The 22,089-nt window shown below is 39.1% G+C and overlaps 2 protein-coding genes across 2 annotated transcripts in view; both read right to left on the bottom strand.

The window, feature by feature from the left end:
* The window catches only part of LOC134840032 (nucleoplasmin-like protein ANO39), a 254,422-nt gene that overhangs the window by 178,224 nt on the left and 54,109 nt on the right, over positions 1–22,089 (bottom strand). The window lies entirely within an intron of this gene.
* Positions 6,853–22,089, bottom strand: part of LOC134840721 (E3 ubiquitin-protein ligase ZNF598-like) — a 32,344-nt gene continuing 17,107 nt past the window's right edge. Inside the window, exons 9-11 of the mRNA XM_063856724.1 lie at positions 20,254–20,632; positions 19,646–20,045; positions 6,853–7,533 (exon numbers count right to left, since the gene is read on the bottom strand). Coding sequence (XP_063712794.1) covers positions 7,029–7,533; positions 19,646–20,045; positions 20,254–20,632 — 1,284 coding nt within the window. The 3' untranslated portion in view covers positions 6,853–7,028. The remainder of the gene's footprint in view (positions 7,534–19,645; positions 20,046–20,253; positions 20,633–22,089) is intronic.

Raw genomic sequence — 22,089 nt, forward strand, 5'->3', positions numbered from 1 at the left:
TCAGTGGCACCACGAACAAATCTTGAATAACTGGTTAAACAAAAATCTTAGATGTCAGGAAACGCAATGAATGAGAAAAGTCAATATTTTGCATATTTTTTGTTTTTCGTGTCGTTTTTAGACAGAAACTGCGGCCCTATTTGTCCATGTTACTGTGAATAGTTTATTTGTCGTAGTTATAGGCTCTCGTCTGATCTTTTCATCACACCATGTATTTTTAAACCAATATGGTCGGAACATTCTTTGCTACTTGCACACCAACCAGCCATCTTTGTTACAAATCTGATTGAGACAGGTTTTAAACAATACTTCTGATTAGATTGCTCTAACTATCCCGTTTTGCTGGCATTGTTTCTTGGCATTGTTCCGCAAATTACTGTACTCTTCTGCTTCAAAAACCTCTCCGCGCTCACGTTTAGACTTGCGCAGGCTCACGGCCCAGCTCGGTGGAAATCGCGAAATTCTTTAAGTTGAAGTTAAACCAGCTGAACCCAACAACCATCAAAAACCAAATTCAGAGAAAGAAAAAACGTTTACTTATAATCAGACTTTTCCGATCGTCATTCAAATTTCATCAACCGTTTTCTCCAAGACACCAGCAGTTAAATTCTTTAAACGGTTGAATTCGACACTAAAACAGTTTAATGGTACCAACTCTAATAAACTCATTCCGATAGTTTCTTCATTTTAAAACGTGCGCGCATAAAATTTTCACATGCGGCAAAACATCAAACCTTTAATTAGACGGCTTATAACTCATTCTTTTCAATTGCACAAGAAAAAAACATTTTTAACAGAACTAAAAGTACCTAAATTTAATAGAATATTTTTCAAACCATAGTGTTTCGAAACTTGGGATAGTGGCTAAATAAAAATCAAACTCAGCAAAAAACTACACAAAACTTAAAAATTAACTAATTTAAATGAAAGCAGTTCGAAATTAAGAACTTTTCAGGCGGTCAAAAAGGGTATCAGTTAAAGGGTTGACCACCGCTACCACGTATTAGCTACACAGTTACGCTGATATTGTTATCATGTTATAGGCGGCGGAGGCTTAATTTGGGTAGTTGATTGAAACTGAATTGAAACTTAAACTTTTGTAACAGATGATTTAATTGCGATTACAACATTGTCCAACCAGAAAACAGTACCGAGTTTAACGCCTTCTTTTGCAATTAGTTGATACAATTACACAATCAACGTTGAATAATCCTCATTAGTAACTAGCTTGAACAATTTGTTGATTATTATCTGAATCACTCTCGTTCATTCACTTCTACCAAAAATTGACGTATAAAAAAATTCGTATTGTCTGAACGCGGAAAGAAGCATCTTTGTCTTGATGGTTATAGATACCGTGAAAATTACCAATTTAGGAACGGCGCCATTACATGGCAATGTACGTTTGGAAATTGAAGAACTTTCAAAAAAGCATATTTTACCAAAAATTGGCTGAATAAAAAACCTCCTCAAGCATAAATATTCCGAACTTTCCTCGAAAGTCGGAACAAAAAATATGATAATATATAGCAGTTTTAGGACTCTCGCGAAAAGGATTATAAAAAAAATAAATTATTTGATTGCTTTGTACGTTTTACTTGATTTTATATATTGGCTACCTTGTGCTTTTCCGAGTTTTCACAAAACACTCGAAAGCCATTATTTGTCAATGTGAAAAAAGTGTCCAAATGTCGTTTCATAGTCTCAGGTTTTTAAATTTTCGACGAAAATTTTCTTTGTTTGTAGCACGCTGCTCTCACAAATTTAGTATATATTGGCACCAAAGGCTTTTTGGAAAACTAGTACTTTCGTGAAAAAAGTGTTTTTTGATCTAAATTAGTAAAATGGACTCTTTGGATGGCTAATGTGTTAAATGTCCCAGATAGATATTTGCTTAAATCTACTGTATCAATTTGTAGTCGTTTGTTCAAGTTGCGGACAATAATAGTTGTGACCTGTTGGTTGGTTAGAGAGACCAACTTGGATTGTGGACTCCGCTGCAGGTGGTCACTATAGGTGGTCAACATTGGCTTCATGAACTCGGTCTTCTTTCAAGTTTTTGCATTTTCAGGGAATTTCAATTGACTTTTTTGTATTTAAAGTTTGATAAAACGTCACAAAAGAGAAAATATTATCTTTTCATTTAATTTTTAAACCATCTATTTCCGTCCACCAGCTGTGTAACATGCGTCTCATTACAGATTACTCCACCAAATTGCTTTAGCAACTCAATTTGGCTTGACTTAATCAGCATTTTACTTTTTAATAGGACCAATCTATTATCTCTCGAATAGCTTGAATAATTCGGCCAAGATAATTCTATATTTTAATCGCCCCATAATGTCAAAAAAGGTTGCCGGTAAAAATTTATTTGCTTTTTGTGCACAGGACGTCAAGTTCTTTCAAATGGTATGTAAATTTTTTTTCAAAAACGGCTTATTAAAAATTCGAAAACTGCTTGGAAAAAGCAAACTGGACTTTTGAACTTAGTTTGTCTTAGTATGTCCTGTGAGATCGCCGGAAGAAATTGAGAGTTTCACACTTGCCAATGATCCTGTAGAGTTTAAACATGTAGATGAAAATGGTGCTGTAGTTCTAACAGAAGTATTTCCCCGTGGACCAGTGGCTTTCTTCGCTTGCCATTCAAGACAACTTTGCTTGAATTCTGAGTTGTGCAGAATTGCTTGGTGGATCCACTTCGTTTTCAAAGTTGATAGAATGGTCCGAGAAACTCTGTTCTGATGATCCCCTTTCGAGTGAGCAAGACTAGGCCAAATGCTTGAAAAAAATCACAGCAAGGAAATTTTGGTTAGATCCCGCTCAATTTTACCTCTCATAGTTTTTTAATGTCCCATAGAACGATTTGCCAACCTGTTTTCCTTGTCAAAGAAAAATGCTCGAAAACTTAGCTATTTTAAATCAGCAATTCAGTTTTTAGATCAGCAGTGACCATAGAATGTACGAAACCGCGGCAAACCGCAAAAGAGTACACAAACAATTTAAAAAAAAAAACGAATAATTTCAGACTAGCAAAAGCAAAAAATATCAATTCAAGTCGACAAGGCAATAGCTGTACCCTAGTTTAAAAAATTCAAAAAAGTCTAACCAAACATTGTCATAAAAACTCACTATTGGTTTGAACGAAAAATTTAGCCATCTCTAATTTTTCAGTTACTTTTTCTAAACAAAGGGAACAAAAACATTAGCCAAAGATAAATAAATAATCTGTAAAATCAGAGTCGAAATCAGTAAAAAATTACAAGCATCTGTGCAGCAGCCCTGAACCCTCTGAAAGCCTTTATACGTCAATGGAATGTTTTGTTATAAAAGTTATTTGGAAATTGTTTTCAATAATGAAAAAAAAAAATGTCAGCAAACTAATACAATTAACAAGAAAAGTGCGGCGGAGGGGAGTGTTCAAGTTGTGTTTCAATTGAAACGACCCAAAATTAATTCATTAAAACGATAAATTTAAGGCCACAATATCTTGGGCCGAGGAATTTTTGAAAGCGAAACAAAAAAATCAAAGAAGAAAATACGAAGTAAAATTACGACCTGTAGAAGTAAATCAAACACTAAAACGTGCAGAAAAAAATGGTTTCAAGATGTGACAACTAAGCCGACATCAGATAAGCAGACAAAAACTGCGCGACAATTTTATTTGAAACAGAACATTTTACTTTGAAAAAAAAAACGAGTTTTTGTCAAGTTCGAACCCAGGAACTTTGCCGTCCCAGGCATATTCTTTACCTCCAAGCTAAGTTGGCTGGGAAAGCTTAGAAAATTGAATTCAACATCAGCCAAGATACAAGTGATTCTGTCAACTAGTTGTTAAACAACCCGAAAAAGTTTACATGCCAGTTTGATAACGCTTGTTAGTCGCAAGCGCAATGAAATTGTTTTTTCTGAGCTAAAACTACAATATAAACATGTCAACTCATTTGCTTCAATCAAAGTATAACAGAAAAAAAACGTGGAAAACGTTCTTTCTTTGCGATTATTGGTTTTTTTCATCGTTTCGAAATGACCCCTTTTGACTGAGCAAGACTGGGCCAAATATTTGAAAAACAAATCGCATCATAAAATCTTTGGTTAGATCCCGCTCAAGTTTTGCTCTCATTATTCTTTTAATGTCACATGGAACATTTTGCCAAAAGATTTTTGCATCAGAGAAAGATGTTCAAAAAAAGCTAATCAGCATTTCAGTTTTTAGATCAGCAGTGAGCACAAAATGTCATGGAAACTCGGCAAATAGCAAAAAAGTACACGATAAATTTAAAAAAGAAACGAATAATTCCAGACTAGGGAAAGCAAAAATATCAATTAAAGTCGACAAGGCAATGCTTTCAAAAACTATGAAAAGTCAAAGCGAACCTTGTCATAAAAATTCACAATTGGTTTGAACGGAAGTTTTAGCTATCTCTACTTTTTCAATTACTTTCTCCAAAAATGTGAACAATAATATTAGCCAGAATTAATTAAATATTCCGGAAAAAAAACAATTTCAAAACAGTAAAAATTACAATCATTTGAGCAAAAGCCCTGAATTCTCTAATAGCTCCTAAAATTCAATGGAATGTTCGTTGTCAAATGTTTTTTTTTTGCGGTTTTATGTTATCTCTTAAAAAACCTAGTGAACTGATATAAAAACTGTCTGGCTTAGATACGTCTGAAATGGTTTTTATTTGTCGCTTACGCTACAGTAGGGCAAATTTTTTTTCGCGTTTAATATCTCAAATTAGTGACATTGGTAGTTTTTTAAACCTCATAACTCCTAAAAAATGATCACGGAAAAATCTGTTTTAGTGTTGAGCTCAAGTCGTCAAAAACTTCGAACTGCTCAAAAAATACCCCAAAAATGCTTGTCAAAAAATCAATAAGTGGGATTGGGTAATTTCAGTTAGACAAGTTTTATGCGTAAAAATTACAGCAGATCTAGTTGTTTTCCTAAAATCCCTCATTCGCAACTCCTATAAATTCCCATGTAAAAAGCAACTCCCACCATATGCTAACAAAAGTTAATAAAATTTACGTTAAAATTTCACCAAGAATGTTGAACACAGCAGAAAATCAGAGGGATAAAAAAGGCGGAGGCAGAGAGAAATTGAAATTGGGTAAAAATTCACATAGAAATGTATGTTGATATGTATAAAAACCGAGCACACCAGAAAACAGCTGCTACATGCAAAACGAGAAGCTACCGCATTTGTTAGTTTGAAATGAAAAGTAGATATTAATTTAACTAGAAGAAATATTCCAAATGCGCATGCTATGCAGCCCACAAGCAAATCGTTTTGACCCCCTCTCCCAGTTATACGATTTTTCCTCAATACAATACGCGCTGCAATTTACACAGCGGTTTGAGAATAAAAAAAGACTTACTCAATAGGCCAGTTGAATATATACAGGACTCTAGACCTAGTTTATATTTATTTTCTGCCTTTTAAAAGGAAAAATGTATGACCTAAAAGCTTTTTCAAATCAAATGTCTTATAGTTTCGACTTTCAAAGAAAGTTCTGGGATATTTGTGCTCGGGTGGTTTTTTTCTCCATACAAGTTTCGACTTTTTAACTAGCAATTTTTGAAGATTTCTTGTCCTATGCTAAAATACAAAATACAGAGGCCAAGACGAGCTTCGTACCACTTGCTATACAATGCAAAACAACCGCTAATTCGAAAAATGTCAAAAATGCCGAAAATTATCATAAAACTAGTTTTCAACAAAACACCATGATAATAAAGCACCCCATCCTCTTCACAACACACACACGCACACAAAAACTTTATTAGCTCATCAAATGACGCAATTTGAGGCCAATGAGCCCATATTATACAGCCCGAAACTTATTAAACCAAGAAAAAAAATGAAATTTTAAAAAGACTTAGAAGCTAATAAAAATGTTGCTGAAGCCCCATCCCTTTTTCAACACAAACACGCAAACAAAAAATTATTTTCGCTCACTAAACGACGCAATATGCGGCCAATAAGCCGAAGTAATATAGAACGAAACTTATTTAACCAAGAAAAAAACCTTAAGATAAAATAAAAAAAACAAGTTGGTAAAACTACAACCAGTCTAAAAAAGCAATGTTCAAATAGGACGTATATTCAAAAAGCTAACATGCTCAAAATATGTCTATTGTATTTTCCAAGAGAGGCGACTGCTGCAGTTCATAGAGCAACGTGCTGAAAATGGAGATCTCACAATTGGAGATCATCCTGTGGATAAAGTTGTTTGCAGAGAAAAAACTATTGTACCCGATTGCAATTCCTTTATTTATCGCAAGGGTAAAAATATTTCATCTGTGATTTTTTTTAAAAAAAGTATGGGGGTGAAAAGATTGCCAATTTGACCAATCTGGGACAATTATTGCGTGATATGTTTGGCGCCATTAACACGTAAGCGGAGATTTAATCCGTCTCAGAAATAGTTCCAAACTGGATTGAGCCATGCTGTTTCCTATATTTGATACTTTGCTATATGTAATCTATACCACTTTGCACTTGACATAGCGTGTGGGGGATGCATATTATGTGAGTTGTATCGCTGAAAAGAGGCCTCGTAATATTCCACAGGACAGACGGTCGAAGGAAGAGAAACCAATACTAAACCACCGATATGAAAGTACTAGCTCTCCAATGTGTATTCGGTTTAATCATTATCAAGTCAACTGAAGCTGGCGCCACGTAATTTCAAGACTATCATCCCAACATTTAGTGTAACTTATAGTAAATGTGAAGAATTTAAATTTATTTTCTACATTACCTTTGATGAGTGCCACTAGTTCATGTCGTCAGTGCGTTAAGCACTGTCAGCCTTAGCCTTCAGGGCAACCGAGTCATTTAAAAGTAAGCCCATAAAATTCAATTTCAAAATATTATTTGATTAAATATCAATGATCACAGTAAGCATACATGAGTAAGGAGGATGAAAATAAATGGGTCCATCCATTCTTTTTAATCTATTAATCGGGAGCTCCATTAAGTACATCACTTTACGCTACGCTCAGTTCACTGTTCCTGTCATTAAAAAGGGGGACAGTTCTCTTCTCCGGCTGTGCTTAATGTTTCATCGTCGTGGGCCTTCTTCATGTGGAAATCCTTGTCTTTGTGGGCCACAATTTGAGAACAAATCTGACAAGATGTAATTTTGTCGTCCAGACAGTTTTCCCTCGGTGGTTTCTGTCTATCAAATGAAGCCAGTAACTTCCTCTGGCAAGATATGTTGGGCAACAGACAGAGCACTTCAATGAATACAAGATAGAAATTGTCTCCCAAGTTATAGCGACAGAAATTCACGACAGCATTCGCACTGCCTTGGTTCCTGGAAAAGCTCTTGGTAATTTTGAGGAAGTCGTGATAGAGTTTTTCGTCTCCTGTCGTCCTGTTGACCAACAGCTGGTGAATCATTGCGTTTAGTTTTCGGTTTCTGATGTCGAAGTCCTCGGGGTAAAAATATTCGTAATCTTTCTGAGCCCTTTTCTTCTCATCAGACTTCACTCCGTTTTTTGATGAGTCACTCTTTTTGTCTCTATAATTACATTAAAATTATACAATCGGCGAAACTACCCATACCCAACAGTACATACGCTCACATAAGATGGTTATTTTGAGCAAGTTCATCTCTTTCTGTTACAGAAAGTGTCCTATGATTTCAGGGAATTATCATCAAGCATTAAAATGTTTGATCGTCGAAATGATGAAACGAGAGCCACTAATTAGAAAAAATAGCTTGAAAAAACTAAAAATAACTAGATTAAATAAATGCTTCTACGCTTGTCTGGAATGATGTTCAAATTGAAGAAAACATGACGAGAAAGTCAACTTGCAGCGTTAAAATAAACTTTAACAAAATCTACATGGCTGTGACTTATGCTCGCTAATCTCCAAAAAACTGTTCCAAATCCGTAAATTAGTAAGAGATATTTCTCGGCAAATAACTCGGTCAATAAAATAATTTCGGCATTTTTCTATTGATCAGAACATCATATAACATTTTTTTCATCTGTCCGTTTTTGGTACAAAACGGCGCAAGCTAGCCACAAGAACCGGTCGGTAATGTCCTTGAGACAAATTGCTCTTTTTGGCGGTCAACCTTAATCAAGGCTGAACCGAATTAGAACCAAAAAACAGTAAAAAAACGGTCAAATGGGGCTATAGCCCCTCGGGTCTACATGTTTTAAGGTCTGCATATGGGGGGACTCGAACCCGGTTGACCGGCGTGAGAGACTTGTCTCTAGGCCGCTCGGCCAACTGTGCTTATTGTTGTTACATTTTAGTTCAGTTTTATATGCATCTATACTCTACATTCTATACTCTACATTTGCATTGCAACATCCTCCCCCCCTGAAGAAGGAAGAACCGGAGCGAGCTTAACGGTCGGCCGCGTGACTTCACGGGTTGCGGTCCTGACAAGGGCGGATCGGGCGCAACCGTCCTGTCCGTAGTTTAGCTTGACGATTCGGGCGAGAGGGTAGTACCCACGCGGACTATCGGGCTCAATCACCCACACGAGATCGCCTGTTTTAAGAGTAAAGTCAGAATGAGTGTGCCACTTGACACGCTTATTCAGCGAGGGAACATATTCTCGAAGCCAACGAGACCAAATCGCGTTAGCATATGACTGCGCTCGCACGTACCTTTTCTTGTGATCGAAGTGCTCCCCGGGTAAAAGCGAAGGAAAGCTTGTGGCATGTTGTCCAAGCAAAAAATGGTTTGGGGTTAACGCTTCTAACTCACGTGAATCGGTACTAACGGGAGTGATTGGCCTCGAATTCAAAGCCTGTTCAACTAAGCAGAGTGTTGTTCCTAACACCTCTTCAGTGACTCGCCTACTGCCTAGGATATCGTACAGCACGCGCTTCACGCTTCGGACGAGGCGTTCCCAGGAGCCGCCATGATGGGGTGCGCCTGGCGGGTTAAACTTCCAAGTAACACCTTTGTGTGCAAAAATGGTCGGAGCCATGCCATTCCAGCTCTTGATGCAGGCAAGTAATTCCTTTTCCGCACCAACGAAGTTCGTGCCATTATCCGACCAGATTGTGCTTGGCGTACCACGGCGCGCAACGAACCGTTCAATGCCCATGACACACGAACTGGTGTCCAGAGACGGTACAATCTCAAGGTGTACAGCCCTGGTAGTGAGGCAAGTAAAAAGAAATCCCCATCTTTTTTCCGTGCTTCTGCGAACCGGAACGTAAAGCGGTCCAAAGTAATCCACACCCGTATGATTGAAGGGTGGTTGCTTGTATCCGAGACGTTCGACCGGTAAATCGGACATAATTGGCTGGATGGTGCTTGCTTTGCGTTTACGGCATGTCACACATTGATTTTCGACAGACCGAAGTAGTCGACGCAACCCAAGTATTGCAAATTTCATATTTAAAACGGAGCGCATGTAATCTAATCCTTGATGAAAATGCTTATGGTGGAGGCTGCGGGCCAACAAGCGAACTAAGGTATGTCGGGCGTCGAGTATTATTGGGTGCTTAGTATCAAACTCGGTATCCACTAAGCGCACAATCCGTCCGGTGGAACGAATGATTCCAGCGGGACCGATAAATGGCGAGTATGTGGCAATTTTACTACTATTCTTAATAGGTTTGCCAGCGGTGAGTGTTTTTAACTCAACGGGAAAGGATTCCATCTGAGCAAGATGAATCAGTTTGCTTTCTGCAATATCAAGTTCAGTGGGGTCGGTGATTCGTAAGTCTTTACCACGAAAATGCTTATGTGAAGGCAACACCCTCAACATAAAAGCGACTACTCGTTTATATCTTGTAAAGGAACTGAACCTTTCCCAATTGAACCCGTGTTCGGGATGTTTGATTGATGTGACATCGGTGACGAAGGAAGATGATGTCTCCAAGCAATTATCAACATCACAAGAAGGACCCTTCAAACGAATTTTATTGATTACACGTTCGTCGGGTAAAAACGGCCAATCAGTAGTCCTGAGAATGCTCGGACCAATAACCCAGCTGCTATCCTTGAGGGCTTCCGAAGAAATCCCCCGCGTACCGGTATCAGCTGGATTATCGCCGCTCAGAACATGGTGCCACTCATCAATAGTGGTCGACTCGAGGATTTCGCCGACACGATTAGCGACGAATACAGGTAATTTTTCAGTGGAGTTTAGCCACTGCAAAACTGTTGTACTATCTGTCCACATAAAGACATGATTAATAGAGACGGTAAGGGCGGTCAGTATATCATCTTTTAGTCGTGTGGCGAGCAGAGCAGCTTGAAGCTCTAGCTTCGGTATAGATAGCGCTTTCATGGGCGCAACGCGAGCTTTACCAAAGATGAAGGATATTTGAGTTTTATGCGAGCTCGCGAGTCGCGCACGCAAAAATCCAACAGCACAGAAAACATCCTGCGAGCTATCACCGAACATGTGGAGCTCAATTTGATCAACAGGCTCTGTGAAGTAACAACGGGGAATAGTCAATTGCCCTAAGAGAGGGAGACCGGAGTGCCACTCGAGAAACTTATCTCTTATGTCTTCTGGCAATTCGTCGTCCCAACTTTGACCACTGATTTTCCAAATATCTTTCAGTAAAAGACGGGCCCTAACTGTGTATGGAGCTACTAACCCAACAGGGTCAAACACAGAAGAGACGAAACTCAAGACGGTTCGTTGAGTTATTGCTTTATCGAGAGGACGATCCACGCCTCTGCTAACAACCAAAGTGTCTTTCACATGGTCCCACTTAAGACCTAAGACGTGTGAAGATTGTTCGGCACCGTTACAAATTTCCTTAATGGGTGAAGATGAGGATTCGGATTCCTCGGGGTTCATTGCTGAAGTGATTTCATCAGCATTACTGACAAATTTAGTCAAATTAAATCCTCCCAATTTTAGTAAGGAAACCAAATCGCGACTAGTTTTAATTGCTTGGGTAACGTTCTCGAATGAATCCAAGTAATCGTCCATGTAAAATTTTTCATTTACGACTGAGGCGGCCTCAGGGTATGTGGACATATTATCAGTTGCTGTTTTTTGCAACGCGAAATTGGCGCACGTAGGCGAATCCCGTGCGCCGAATATATGGCGAGTGTACTGATGAACTACCACATCGGAAGTGGTATCCTCCCGCCACAAAAAACGGAGCGAAATTTGATCGCGGGCAAGGACTCCTACCTGGAGGAACATACCCTCTATATCCGCGGAAACGGCGTACTTATGTTGACGGAATCGCAAAAGCACAAAAATTAAATTTTGGAGTAGGTCAGGACCCACCAATAAGGACTTATTTAAGGATGTGCCGTGAAACTTAGAAGCCCCATTAAGGACTCGGCGCACCTCACCCGGCTTATTCGGATTTACGACGGGATGGTGCGGAAGATACCACTCGCGATCGGAACGCTTACGTGGATCATGCGGTTCGACGGTAACGACATAGCCTTTCCTAATGTCCTCTCTAATTGTTTCTGCGTATCTTTCGCGCAGCTCAGGGTCTTTACTTAACCTTCTCTCCAATGATTTAAATTGGGCAAGTGACGAGTAATAATTATTTGAAAGACTGACATTACTATCAATCCAAAGCATAGGCACAACGTATCTTTCGCCATTGTGAACGGTTTCAGAATTTAGGATGGATAAAGCATGTTTATCCGCGGCGGAACGGGCATCGACCTGTTTGAAAGCACCATACGATTCCAACTCGTACCAGGATTTTATCTGGTCGGTCAGAGAAGAATCTTCAACAACACACTTGAAACACGAAGAAGTAGAATTACCGGACGGCGGCAACGGACCACTTAAGACCCAACCTATCGGTAGGCGAACGGAACACGGTGAGTTTTTATCATCTCCCAAGATGAACTCAATGGGTCTAACGGCGTGGTAGTAGTCTTGTCCGATAATAACTTCAACGTCCTCATAAGTATATTGAATGGGCTTAATAGGTGCTAATTGTGGATATTTATTCTGCAAATCAGCAATATTGATTAATTCGGAACCAATCCGAATATTGTCTTTAACATATGCACAGAGAGAAAATACGAAATCACTATTATTCGGCTCGGAGGAAACAGTAAACTTGACCCTCTGAGTCTCAACAACGGTGGTCGAATTGAAACCACTAATTGACAAGTTAACGGGCTCCCCTACTAAGCCGAGACGGTTTACGAGTGACGAAGACACCCAGGAGTGAGTCGATGCACTATCACAAAGAACCAACGTCAGGAGACTGGTTACATCCGAGGATACACCAAGTGTTGCAATTGGCAACAACCCTTTAGAAGATTCAATGTCAAGTACATCACTAACAGCGGCATGGGTGGAAGTGTTTGTATTCTCCTTGGATTTGTTTATTCCAGCCTTATTCGAGACATTTGAATTTTCCTTCCGAGGAAATATTCTTTCGGCTCCATGGAGCAAGACATTATGTGTGCTATCACACTCTGGCTTCGGGCACTTTTTTGCTCTAGAACATTGCCGGAAACTATGATTGCCATTGAGACAAGCGAAGCAAAGTTTCTGTTCAGCTACGTATTTTGCTCGCTGAGTAGCATTCTTTTCCTTAAAAACAGCACAATTCCACAATGCATGACTACCCTTACACAAAACGCACGGCGGAAACTTAGACTTATCCTGAGCCTTACTAGTTACCTGGCTATTGGCTGCAAAAACTTTGGTTGTTTTTGGTTTAACCGGTTCTTCGTTTTTTGCCTTAGAGCTGAGTAAACGTAATCTTTCATGCCCCTCGGCCTTTTCTTTCAACCAGTTGTTAAAGTCTAAGAGTGTTGGTCGCTGCCAATTATGTCTAACAGTATGCATTGACCAAGCCTCCTTGAGGTTAGGCGGAAGTTTACTAACAGCTTGGTTTAACAGGTTAACACTCTTTAGATCATCGTTGAAAGACAATGATTTGAAAACTGCTACGAGGCCAGATATGGCAGAGGAGAAACTAATGACATTTTCCGAATTGTGCATCTTAAGTGGAGGAAAAGTATTCAGCTTATCAAGATGCGCACCAACAATGGCATGTGGTTGCCCAAACTTCCGTTGCAAGGTGGCCAGTGCATCCTTGTACATAACGCCACTATAACTAAACTCCGCAATTGCGGTTTTTGCTTTGCCTGTGACGAGCGTTTTTAAGTATGTCAATTTCGTATCATCGGTGAGAACAGCGGAATCAACGGTGGACTTAAACTGACCAAACCATTCGTGCCAATTTAACGGGTTGCCGTCAAACTGGGCTAACTTCCATTCAGGAAGATGATCTTTGCGGCTATGCATTAATAATTCCGCCAATTCACGAGCGGAGAGAGGTCGATCCGATGAACAACCTTGGTTCGGATAAGCGGGAGACGGTGCGTAGTCTTCATTGACTGGCTGATAACCAGTATTAGTTTGATTGACAAAATGCGGAACATGTTGTGGATGAACTGGGGGAGTATTAAAATACACAGTCCCACCACTAGCATACGGAGCGGCGGTGTTACACGATGGGACAATAGTTGTCACATTAGAAAAAATGTTTCCAGCATTACAACACTGAGCACGCGTGACGATTGGAGTTGTAGCTGCCAATCGCCATAAGTTTGCATCACTTGTGTAGTAATCGTTGATATTAGGTGACACAGTATGCGGAACAAAGGGAAGATTATGTTGCGTCTGGACTGGCGCAGCATGGCAATTAGGTGCCGAAAAGCAAACCGGCGTTGGGTTTACTCCAGAAGATGAGAAGCCACCGCCAGCAAATGCAGGCGACAAAGAAACAAAACCAGAACCGGGTTGGGCCGGTAACATTGGGACAGGTAATGATTCCGGTTGCGCGATGGCAAAACTACCATTAGTTATGTTTGAACTCATGGTCTGTAAAGGAACTGCCGACGGTGTTGGTAACACGTGTGCACTAGAATGCATATTGTTAACTGGGAATGGAACAGAGGCTGGGAATGAAACAGAAGCTTGCAATGGCAAAAGGCTTGCACTGCCAAATCGAGGCATAGCCCGATGTCCATAACTATGGATTCCAGGGTCACTCAATGCTGTGTGCTCATGGTTATGACTATTACTGGTGTGAATTGCATGAGCAAGGAGGGCGGAAGTCGTCGGTCCTGACGAAATGGGTACATGAGTGAAGGCCTGCAAACCTGGCGCACTAGCAACGTCGGGAGGTGCTTGTGAACTAACAGAGTCTACCCAATCATTAGTTCGATCGGTTGCTACCTTTGAAATAGGTTGACTTACTCCTGTTAAGTTACTTTCCGCTACCTTCTCGCTAACCTCGGATGAACTATCCTCAAGTTCAAACGCTTTCAATTCCATTTCAATTAGTTGCTTTTTATGATTTTCAGCCAATTGCTCTAGTTCCAGCTGACTTTGTTCGAACTTAAGACGGTTCTCTTGCTCTTTAAGTCTTAAAGACACTTGATACTGCCTTTCCAGCTCCTCATGGCGTCGTTTTACTAAAGCTAACTCATGCCGTTTCTCACTTGATGACATAGTGCGAACAGTCGACGTATGACGAGTGGAAGCAGATTTATCAGACTTATGTGAGTCAAGCTTTCTACTATCCTTAGACTGATTAGAGACCTTAGACCTGTTTTCAGATACTCGTGCTGCTGAATAACTTGTTTTGTGCGAGCGTGAGGATGTCTCAGACCTAGTTTGTTGTAAAGATCCCTTGCTCCCTGTAATGCCGGCTGCTGGAAATGACGAAGGTTCAAGGCTCATCTTGTAACTCTGAGCTTCGTGCATTACTTTATCGTTCATTTCGGTTACTTTCTTAAGCCAAAGGTCTTGCTGAGCAATAATTTTTTCAGGATTTTCCGTTTTTCCCGCTAACCTAATTAATTGCTCATTGACGTCGACAGCTTTTTCCAACGCAATTTTACATTTGTAAACAGCATTATCAATTTTTGTAGTGCGACTATTATTCTCAATGTACTCAAGTAATAATGAGTGACCTTTAAGCAGCTCATTTTCTAGATTTAGACGGGTTTCGAATAACTTGCGTATCTTACTTTGGAATTTTTCGTCCATGTTTTTCACAAATTGACAATATTCTACGGATGCTCACTTATAGAAAACAATCAATAAAATGAGATACTGTTTTGGTACGTAATCAAATTTGCATTAATAAATCAACATTAGCTTACAAGACGGGGGAACTTGACGTCTCAAAGCTTCTACCTGAAGCCTATTTCTTATAGCTTTCCGAGCTTTGAGGGGTAAGCGGTTTCGCTTCTTACGTGCCTTAAGGATGTTAAGATTAGCGCTATAACGCCTTAGAAGGAGGAGAGTCTTTAACTCAAGGGAAGGAGGCTGGTGAAGCTCTTTGTACTTCTCAATTAGTACCTGGTCCTTAGCCTTACGCTTAGAGATAAAGTCTTTAACGACGTTGAGAACGAGAATACCTGTTGAACCTAAACTTTCCTCTATATCCTCGGTTCCGTTCCGTCTACAGTATACGATCGCACAAATGTTTGTCCTATACCTTAATAACAAATTGACAAGTTGCTCACTACTCAGCTTGCGGTTATTGTTGCTGCGGTGCCTACTTATCGAGTTATTAATGGCGTCGTGCCAAATTACAAGGTCGTTACGGTGCGACAAGTAGTGATGAAGGTAGTACTGTATCGTTTTCTGAGAGTCCCTAGCGTTAAAGTTCAAACTTAAACCTGGCTTCGTAAAGCAAGTATCTTTGACGCGCTTCTGGGACGGAGCGGGAAGTTTTCGGAGCGCGTGATCCAAAGAACTAGCTCCTAGAATGAATACCATACACTTAGGGGACCTATGCGACGGCTTCGTTACGCTTAAGTACCAATGGGGTTGGGAAATTAAGTAGGTCGGTTGAACTCCAACAACACACACGGAGTAAACCTGAGGATGAAAGAATTCAACTTAACTCACTTAATATCACCGTACCTGACCACTTAACTTTACTGTCACGCAACGAAGTCAATAATATGACGGGCTGAAACGGCTTTGTTTTACTCGAAGCGAACTGGCTTTCAGTTTCACCAATGGTGGGTGGGGGATCAGGCAAATTGGTTAAGTTCCAACAACACACGCGGAAGAAACCTGAGGATGAAAAAACTCAACTTAATTTGCCTGATATTTCGCTACCAGACCACTTAACATAAGGTTGGTTTCATCTTACAGCACAATTTCGCAGAATTCTGGAGACGTTTTGAGGATTTTTTGTTAATTTTTTACTTTTTTCACAAAATTTTTCAGTAAATTTTGGTCAGCAGGTTCGAGTCATAAACCAATCCAAAAAACTAGTCCAGTACCTCTTGTCTATGTTCCGATTTCACTGATTATTATTCCGTTCACATATATCCAAAAATTTTTGGTATCGAGAAAAAATGTCAAGTCAGTTTGTCTATGTACCGACTGTAAGATATTTCAGTTCAACGGAACTGTCCAAAAATTTTGGGTATTGAGAAAAATTACCGGGGGCTAGCTTGCGGAAAAATTTCTCAAGATGTATGACAGCGTATAAAATTTTATAGCACAATATGAGAGTTTTAAAAGTTTGTCGAGTCTTACAGTTTTGAAGATTGGGCGGTCACCGGTCTTACACGACACAGACGCTCTCTGCAATCCGCAAGAGACCCTCTGCAATCCGCAACAGACACTCTGCAATCTGCAACCGACACTCTGCAATCTGCCACAGACACTCTGCAATCCGCAACAGATGCTCTGCAATCCGCCACAGACACTCTGCAATCTGCAACCGACACTCTGCAATCCGCTACAGACACTCTGCAATCCGCAACAGATGCTGTGCAATCCGCCACAGACCCTCTGCAATCTGCAACCGACACTCTGCAATCCGCTACAGACACTCTGCAATCCGCAACAGATGCTGTGCAATCCGCTACAGACCCTCTTCAAGCCGCAACAGATGAATTCCGACCGACAGCACTCTGTTTGAGCCACCTGCTTTCGTACAACTCTGGGGATTCTGCCAACTACACTCGTGTCGGGAAAACTGTCCGAGAAACAAATTGAAAGGGAACTATCATCGATCTCGTGTCCCTTGTGGGGTGCCAAAATATGCTCGCTAATCTCCAAAAAACTGTTCCAAATCCGTAAATTAGTAAGAGATATTTCTCGGCAAATAACTCGGTCAATAAAATAATTTCGGCATTTTTCTATTGATCAGAACATCATATAACATTTTTTTCATCTGTCCGTTTTTGGTACAAAACGGCGCAAGCTAGCCACAAGAACCGGTCGGTAATGTCCTTGAGACAAATTGCTCTTTTTGGCGGTCAACCTTAATCAAGGCTGAACCGAATTAGAACCAAAAAACAGTAAAAAAAACGGTCAAATGGGGCTATAGCCCCTCGGGTCTACATGTTTTAAGGTCTGCATATGGGGGGACTCGAACCCGGTTGACCGGCGTGAGAGACTTGTCTCTAGGCCGCTCGGCCAACTGTGCTTATTGTTGTTACATTTTAGTTCAGTTTTATATGCATCTATACTCTACATTCTATACTCTACATTTGCATTGCAACATGTAGAGTATAGAATGTAGAGTATAGATGCTCTACATTCTATACTCTGGAATGATGTCCAAGTATAGATGTCCATGACGTCAATGTCCATGTCTGGAATGATGTTCAAATTGAAGAAAACATGACGAGAAAGTCAACTTGCAGCGTTAAAATAAACTTTAACAAAATCTACATGGCTGTGACTAATCCCACTTAACTTGGGTAGGACCTCGGTGAGTCAAAACATTCACATTTCGCAACCCCCCCCCCCCCTTTCGAAGAATGAACAAGGTTAACTAAACAGATATACTAGAATATTTGTGTAATCAGAAAGTACACAAAATCGGAATTGGCTTACTAGCAACAAAAAAGCCACTTTCGCAAAGAATTGATATTCACAAAGCAGACATGCTCAAAAGACTTCTTTTGGTTGAAATCTGCATGCTGACACGAAACACATGACTGATTAAAATCATGGTTCAACTGAACCGAAAATCATTTATAACCACCAAACTTGTAATAACTACTAGCTAACTGGCTTTAGTATTAACTGAACGGTTTGAAAGGGATTTTTTGAAAGAATTTCACAAAGCAGAAATATTTCCTACAAAAAATTTGTAAAATGGGAAAATTTCCAAAACAAAACATTTTCACGAAACGTTGTTTTTTTGAGTATTTCAAATTTTTCTAAAACAGATATGCAAAACATTTATGAACCTACAGTCCCAGTAGTTCTCCTTAAGATGTACATTTTTCATGTTTAAATTTTTGACTCTATCTATCAATTCTAATTGGACACAATATACTACACAGTCCAGGATATACAATATGACTGATTAGAATCATTGTTCCACTGACACGACAATCAGTCTGCTGATCTCCTTTCCAACAAACTTGTTAATCTGCTTGACAAAATCACGATATTGCAAGTGTCCGCGAAACGATCATTCAAAACATTGCGAGTATAAAGCAGATGAGCTCAAAAAAGAACCCTTTTTTCACGTTTTTAACATCTCATTTTCAACATCAGAAAAAACATTCATCGCCTTTTGGAAAAATTTGATTTGAAGTGATCTCAAAAAATGAAAGGTTACAATTTTTCCTGAAAAAGCGACAAGATTAAGATTACAAGATAAAGAATAGAAATAGAGACGGAAGTGGAAAGTCTTCTGAAAAAGTATGTTGGAAAAATTACTGGAAAAAATATGAAATTTTTGTGGGTGTATACGTTTCGAATTTTTTCAAAGGTTTGTATCAGATGATGTTTGTATCGGAAAAAGATACACCGAAACAATTTGGTCAAAAACTTTTTTAATGTGAGATTTGGCATACTTACAAATTAGAGTACTTTCAATAATTATAGAAATGAAACTAACAACCCATGCTTCGGGAAAAGAGAATTAAAGACTGTATCAGATAATTGAAATTACATTCAATAACAATCGGAAAATGAACCGTCGAAATCAGGACGAAAACTCAAATCCCAAACGTCAGCCAATAGACAGTTGGACAAGTTAAAAGACTTCAAGCAACCTATGAGTGACACTTTTTTGACGAAATTCGCTCAATTTGAGAAACCTGGATCAAAAAGTTTTCACTCCGCTGGGAAAAGTCAAATTGGGCTGAAACAGAAATCAAAAGTCAACCACGAAAAATTAAATTTTTTAAAAATAAAGACACAAATGAATTTTCACTTCGTTCATTGATTCAATAAATTCAACATTTTTAAACAAATTTACCGCCTCAAATGAATTCCACCTAATTACTACCTAAATTGAGGTTTTTTGGAATTTTTAAGAGATTGATCATATCAGCAGCCTGCAAGTGAAAGTAACAGAACGTATTTCGTAACTGTACAGATTTGTATGAGAAGTTATTTATGGAAAAAAGGCTATCGCAAGAGAAAAAACATAAGATCTGATTTGTGTTATCTTCAGTATTTAAACAATTTGTCTTCGCCTAATTTTAAATTAACCTGTCGTTAATAGCCAAAAGAATAATCAATGTAACTTAAGTTAATTAATCGTGGCCTCGATTTGTTTACCTGATTAATTGGAGTAATGGTTACAGCATGCGACCACCACCCCACTGCACCCGGTTTGAATCCAGCTAGGAGCCTTTTTTACGTACTCAAATGAACCCTTATGCTAATATATTACCATTCCAAACAGATAACTCACGTTTGCTGATTGACGCATTTTGCACTCGCACTGTGCTTTGGGGAGTCGAAGCCCGGAGGCAGCTCCAGAATTGGCTCCCTCAATTTCGGTCTCTCCTCGTCACCGGCAAATCCCGGAGGAGCGTCCAAAATCGCCTCGCGGCTTTCTTCTTTTGTCTTACTTCTAGGCTGCTCTTCGATCTCTTTCAAAGTCAGTCCACTAAATGAAATTTCTCTGCTACTGTTATTGGTCTGGTCAGACAAGGACCTGGCCTCTACGTTCACCTTCGACTTCTGGATGTCGTTATTGTTGCTTTCGAAGCTCATCCATCCATTACTGTTCTGCAATGAATTCGCATCCTCGTTACTGACTTCATCGTTGACTGCAGACAAGATACTCTTGATGGAGCTGACGGTGTCATCTGAAACAACAAAATTGAGCATTTTCAAATGTGTTCTGGCTTCCACAAGGAAATTTATATCTGATAACTGTTTCTTAGCTTCAACATCTAGATACTAACATTAATTACGAAAATATAGCTGTTGGAAAATAAAAAAAAAACAAAATATTATCTCTTATTCTTTAAGTAGCCGGATGATAACAAACAAACAATAAAGTTGGCTGACTACCTGGGTCGTTTTTCTTCTTTTTCTTTTTGCCACTTTTGGTCTTTGGTCTCACCACCATGAAATTGGGATGGATAGATGGGTTGCTCTCTTGCAAGGAAGGCATGTCCGAGGAGCTACCCGGTTGGCCTTGATTCCACACTGAATTAGTGGACCCAACAAACCCACTGCTGTTCATATTAGACGTCAACAGTCCATTACTACTACTTGATTGAGCATTTAGAGACACAGTGTTGTTCTGCTGAAGAAGAGAGGGCGATGATTCGACTTTGTGCATCTTTGCCGCGGCTGCTGCCGAACTCTTTGCCACTGTCACTTTCGGCTGAATGATTGGAGAAGAGGAAGAGGAGCCCCATGCTGAGTTCACGGCGGGTTTCTTCACCTAAAAGAGAAAGATGATTTGAGATGCTTTCACATTGATCGATGGCTCGAAACTCCTTTTATTTTTAATTAATCATTTAAATAGAAGACTTCAAATAAACCCAGTTTTGTAGAAGCAGAGAGTCATTCGCAATTAACAGCACGCCAAACAAATTGATGAATTTCTCCACTGAAGGCCAATTATTTCAAAAAACAAATTGAGAGAAAGGAATAATTTTGAAGCAATTCCAAGTAAGAAAACTCAAAGCTATTTGGATTTTAAAATATTTTTTCACAAATGTTGAGACCAGTTTTTCGATAACATTAAAACAATTTGAGAAATAAGGGTCAATCAAAAACTTTTAGTCACGCTAGTCAGTTTCCACTTTCTTAATTGGGGAGCGTACTGTCTTTTTAGCTACTGAATTTGAACTCAACTTGACAAGAAATTAAAACCAAACAAAATTTTTTCAACCAAACAAATTCTCAATCGGTTCTTTTTAATACTAAACAATCAAAAATTGGAAATTTTTTCGAAGATTTTGCACTTTATTTTAAAAATATATTTTTTTCTCAAGCACGCGCTTAAAGAAATTTCGAAAAATTAGTTTGCTGAAAAAAACTGATTGAAAAGACAATTAAAAACCTATTATAATTGTTTCTGCCTCGTTTCGATTCTGAGGTAGATCGGTTTCGGGTAGCTGGTTGATTGACAACATTTTATTTCAAACGTAGTAAATTAACCGTAACTATCGGAAATTACAAGTCAACAAAGAATATCGAACTGACATAAATTTCGGTATTTAAAAGCAGAATTCAATGTCATAAAATACCCAAAATGAAAACAGTTAAGAATCAACTTTAACACAGCGCCTGAGCAAATTGTGAACTTTGTTTCGATCTTTCAGTTTTCGACTTTTTCACATACGGTGCTTCGTTAACCAGAAAATTCATTAGTTACGACCTTGGTTTTTTCTCGCTATGAATTCTAGCGAGATAAATAATTGTTTACTCGCTGGAAAATACTTTAAAACTAACTTCAAAACGGTTTTTCTCGCCATTGTGAAAACTTTTTGTGGACATTTATGAATTTCGTTCGCTTAGACAATTGGTAGTAAAAATCAAAAGTGATGAAATTTCAAAACTTATATCAGTCAAATTAGCCCTGAAACTGAGAGACGGTTTAAACTGTTTGATAACGGGAAACAAGAATTAGTGCTACAAACCAAACAAACTATATACACAGATGCGAAGCTGATCTTCGCACAACTTGCGATACAACAAGAATAGGATTTAAACAGCAAGACACTTAAGAGCTACCAAAGAGGACTTTCAAAGTACTAACCGTAGAAGAAACAACTAAGAAATCAACACAGAAGCAAAAGTGAGCTTCGCACAACTTGCGATATAAATATGAAGGACTATGATTAAAATCAAACTGAAAAAAAAATGAAAAAAGAACTTAAAAATCGTTTTTGA

The sequence above is a fragment of the Symsagittifera roscoffensis genome, chromosome 2 (genome assembly GCF_963678635.1).
Source record: "Symsagittifera roscoffensis chromosome 2, txSymRosc1.1, whole genome shotgun sequence".
NCBI lineage: Eukaryota > Metazoa > Xenacoelomorpha > Acoela > Convolutidae > Symsagittifera > Symsagittifera roscoffensis.